Source organism: Mandrillus leucophaeus, unplaced genomic scaffold, assembly GCF_000951045.1.
Source record: "Mandrillus leucophaeus isolate KB7577 unplaced genomic scaffold, Mleu.le_1.0 Scaffold600, whole genome shotgun sequence".
In the NCBI taxonomy this organism is placed as follows: domain Eukaryota; kingdom Metazoa; phylum Chordata; class Mammalia; order Primates; family Cercopithecidae; genus Mandrillus; species Mandrillus leucophaeus.
The window spans coordinates 1,638,156-1,642,335 of NW_012106476.1; the positions used below are offsets into that span (position 1 = coordinate 1,638,156).

The 4,180-nt window shown below is 35.2% G+C and overlaps 1 protein-coding gene across 2 annotated transcripts in view; it reads right to left on the minus strand.

Annotated features, from left to right (window-relative positions):
- Window positions 1-4,180, minus strand: part of USP16 (ubiquitin specific peptidase 16) — a 24,520-nt gene that overhangs the window by 11,292 nt on the left and 9,048 nt on the right. The window contains exons 8-9 of one of the 2 annotated variants that reach the window (XM_011999803.1): window positions 3,280-3,336; window positions 2,217-2,393 (exon numbers count right to left, since the gene is read on the minus strand). In XM_011999803.1, the coding sequence (XP_011855193.1) occupies window positions 2,217-2,393; window positions 3,280-3,336 (234 nt within the window). The remainder of the gene's footprint in view (window positions 1-2,216; window positions 2,394-3,279; window positions 3,337-4,180) is intronic. The other variant, XM_011999804.1, reaches the window with a different exon arrangement.

Sequence of the window (4,180 nt, forward strand, 5' to 3'; positions counted from 1 at the left end):
AAAAAAGAAAGAAAAAGTTATTTAAATGAAATCAGGTATAAACCATCACCAACCATCAAAAAAGCACCCTATTGCAGAAATAAAATATGCAAGACATGGTCTCTGTGCTAAGAGAAGTAATCCAGGCAGAGTAATAAGACTGTTAAACCCAGGCAGTCAAATGTTATACCATATGGTGGGTCTGACTACACACCTAACAGAAATAAACGTATCCATATGAGTTATTGGGTCAAGGTTTCACTGAGATTAAAAAAAAAAAAAAAAAACTGAAAGAAAACTCAAGGATGTACAAGTACAGGGCAGATTGGTCAGAGGAATGGACAAAAGTATTCTGAGAAAAAAATGGCCTGAAGTTAACAAAGAAGCAAGGTAGCCGCACTTACAGAAAAGAGTAAAGAACTTTTCTCCCTTTAAATCACTCTTGCCACTTGCAACCTACTTCCAAACAGAGAAGAAAAGAAGGCATTTCATCAAGATTCCTGTTACTGAAATGCCTAAAAACGCAAAGGGGTTAGCATTTCTGGTTGTAACTGAAAGAACAACCCGCGTGAGGCTACTCTGTAATACCAGAAGAACGAAGGGCAGCCAAAAGGATGGGACCCAAACATTTTCTGATGTTTCCGTAAAAACAGAGGAACACATGAATAAAAAATGAGAAAGGAATATAAGCAAAAACTTCAAAGAAAATGAAACACAAATGGCTCTGAAACATAAAAATATGCTTAATTTATATTAAAATAAATGCAAAATAAAACTGCATTGAGATAATATTTCCCATCTAACACACCAATCAAAATCTGGAAGTTTGATAACACACAGCTGTCAAGGGTCAGGAGCAACCTTTGTGAAGGACAATTAGTATCAACCAAAACTACAAATGCAATCTCTCTTCTCAAAATTTACCCTACAGATGACATATGTGTAGGGTTATTCACTAGAGCATTGACCATTACAGCAAAAGACTAGAAACAACCTAAATCAACAGAGAAATGGCTAAATGAATTATGGCACATCCATAAAACAGAATCATGTAACTGTGGGAAAAAAAAAAAAAAAAGAAAGAAAGAAAGAATGCGCCAGGAACGAAGTCTCACATCTGTAATCCCAGCATTTTGGGAGGCTGAAGTGGGCAGGTTATCTGAGGTCAGGAGTTAGAGACCAGCCTGACGAACATGGCGAAACCTGTCTTTACTAAAAATACAAAAATTAGCCAGACATGGTGGCACATGCCTGTAATCCCAGCTACTTGAGAGGCTGAGGCAGGAGAATTACTTGAACCCGGGAGGCAGTTCAAGATCTCGCCATGTGCACTCCAGCCTGGGCGACAAAGCGAGACAAAGTGAGACTCCATCTCAAAAAAGAAAAAAAAAAAATGAACAAGTTTTATATACTAAAATGGAAAGGACTCCAAGAATCTAAGTATAAACAAACAATACAATCCAGAATGGTGTGTATGGTAAGAAAGGGGGGAAAAAACCAAGACTGCATATTTGTATTTGCTCATATTTTCCAAAAGAAACTCCAGAAGGATACGTAAGAAGAAACAAAAATGTTTATCTTTGTCATAAAAGGAAAGTGGTGGTCGGCCGGGCGCAATGGCTCATGCCTGTAATCCCAGCACTTTGGGAGGCCGAGGCGGGCGGATCACTTGAGGTCAGGAGTTTGAGACCAGCCTGGCCAATAATGGTGAAACCCTGTCTCTACTAAAAATATAAAAATTAGCTATGATTGGTGGCATGCGCCTGTAGTCCTGACTGCTCAGGAGGCTGAGGCACGAGAATTGCTTGAACCTGGGAGATAGAGGTTGCAGTGAGCACAGATCGTGCCACTGCACTCTGGCCTGGGTGATAGCAAGACTTCGTCTTGGCGGCAGGGGGGAAAAAAAAACACTGGTGGAAGGGGGATTTATTGTTAATCTTTATATATTTTTAAATTTGTGAGCATCAATATACTAACTCAAAAAATTAAGTTAATTAAATTTACTACAAATACTTGTTACAAGCAATGCAGGATTTTTTTTAAAAAGCATGTTTTCTTCACATATACTCAAAGCAATTTCCCTGCAGAGAATACTAAATGAGCTAAATTCTGCAACTGCCAAATGAAAGTGCTGTATCTAAAATAACAGACATGTCTAACCAACGTCATTCAGACTACACACTCAATAGTTCAAAATATAAAATTAGAAGCATATGATTTTCCTACTAATTACCCACCTTGGCTTGCTTTTTGGCTTGTTTCTTTGCTTTTTTCTGTAAGTGCTTACTTGTTCCAGAAGGAATATCACTTCTCTCTTTTATGTAACTGTCGTTATCTTTTTCTTCCTCGCTATCTTGATCTTCATCTTCCATTGTCTTTTTCAGATTTTTGTCATTGACACTTTTCTTACCACTCTTAAAATATAGATAACATAGGTCAAAAACAAAATTTTACAACTACCGTTTGGTGAAAAAAATCCATACTATGTAAATATTTTTCTACTTCTATTATATACTGGTTTTATTTTCCACAATATTTGAAAATAGACAAGACAAAATTCATTCATCTCATATACTAGAAAGCAATCTTCACATAATGAGAAAACAAGCAAACCAACAAAACAGCAAAAGGCAATGCCACATGCAAGTGTAATAGAAATACAACGAACTTTATTAGATACATGCTGTGTCACACTGTAAATATGTCCATTTCCAAATACATTTTCTAAGTGACTTACATAAGTCACCACAGTGTATTCTTTTTTATTCTTTTCTTTCTTTGCATGCATATGACAGTTTTAGAAAAAGAGAAAATAAAGTTTGGTGAGACTAATTGCCAAGTAACAAGCCAAAGGTCTCATACTTCATACGAAGTTGAATAATGAGTTATCCAATACTCATAACATCTCTTTTTTCCTACTACTACTTAAAAGGAACCAAATAAAAATGAAATAATACTCTTTAACATTTACGAACTTAGGTGTGCAAGGGATTCGTGGTTAGTCTTAAATAACAAAAATAAGTATTAATTTTAATATAAGGAAAACACTTCCCTGTATGGAAACCAATCAAAGTAATTACTTGTACAGAATTCTGAATACATCGTCTTTTCCTCATCCTTGTTTTTAAAAGTAGTTACCCTGTTCTTTATTCAAATCCTAAAAATAATTCTACCTCAGATTAAGAAAAATTTCTGCATGTGCCAGTAATATACAAACTTAAAAAGAGTAACAGGGCTTCCCCCAGTAAAATCTTACAGGAAAATAAATCTACTTGAATAAAATAAACTCAATAGTCTTACCTGATCATCTAAAACTGGGAGAGACAAATCAAGGAAAGATTCATGAACCAAGGAGACCTTAACCAATCAAAAAAGACAATGTAAAAATGTAAATACTGTAAATGTTACAGAGTAAGCTACTCCCTGCCCTGTGGGATGGGGGGTAGGGGGAGGGTTTTAAAATAAACAAAGGCTTAAGAAAATTTGAAATGAAAAATTACACAACACTGAGGACTTTGGGTTGGGGAAAATAAATCAAAATGTTTAACTTCTTCAAGAATTAAGGAGTGCTGACATTTCCCACAAAGAACCATGCACATCTGAATAGTTTAAAAAGATATCCTATGAAGGTAGAGATTTCTATTTTTGAAATAAACAATAGATAAACTACTCTATGAATATTAGTGAATAAACCCAGTACACATCACATCTACTTACAGTTCTGCATTGATCACACATGATCGTACTAGTTAGTTCACCACCAAAGATGCGGTCAACAAAACTTGGTATTGATTTTTTCTTCTCATAGTCTAAGGAGAAAAAAAAAAGTTTATCAATTACCGATTACCTTTATATAATTAATTAAATAAGAAAAACTAAAACTACTTACCTATCTAACTCTAAAATTTTATTTTAAATTTCCTGTCCCACAGACTTCTTCCTCCATTCATAATCACCATTATTTCATTTTTATGCGATAGAAGTCAGTATTATATATTCCACCTCTGAGCATAACATAATTGAACACAATCACCTTTTAGGAATAAGACAAAAAAGTCCTTATCCAAGACCTAGTCAGTGGGCAGTAAACTGTGCAAGTCAGTGAGACTTCTATGTCTCTCTCTCTGTTAGTATAAAATGAACAGCTCGGACTAAGCTGAATGACAGTCTAGCTCCTTAGTTTTAGCTCTAACATTCTAAC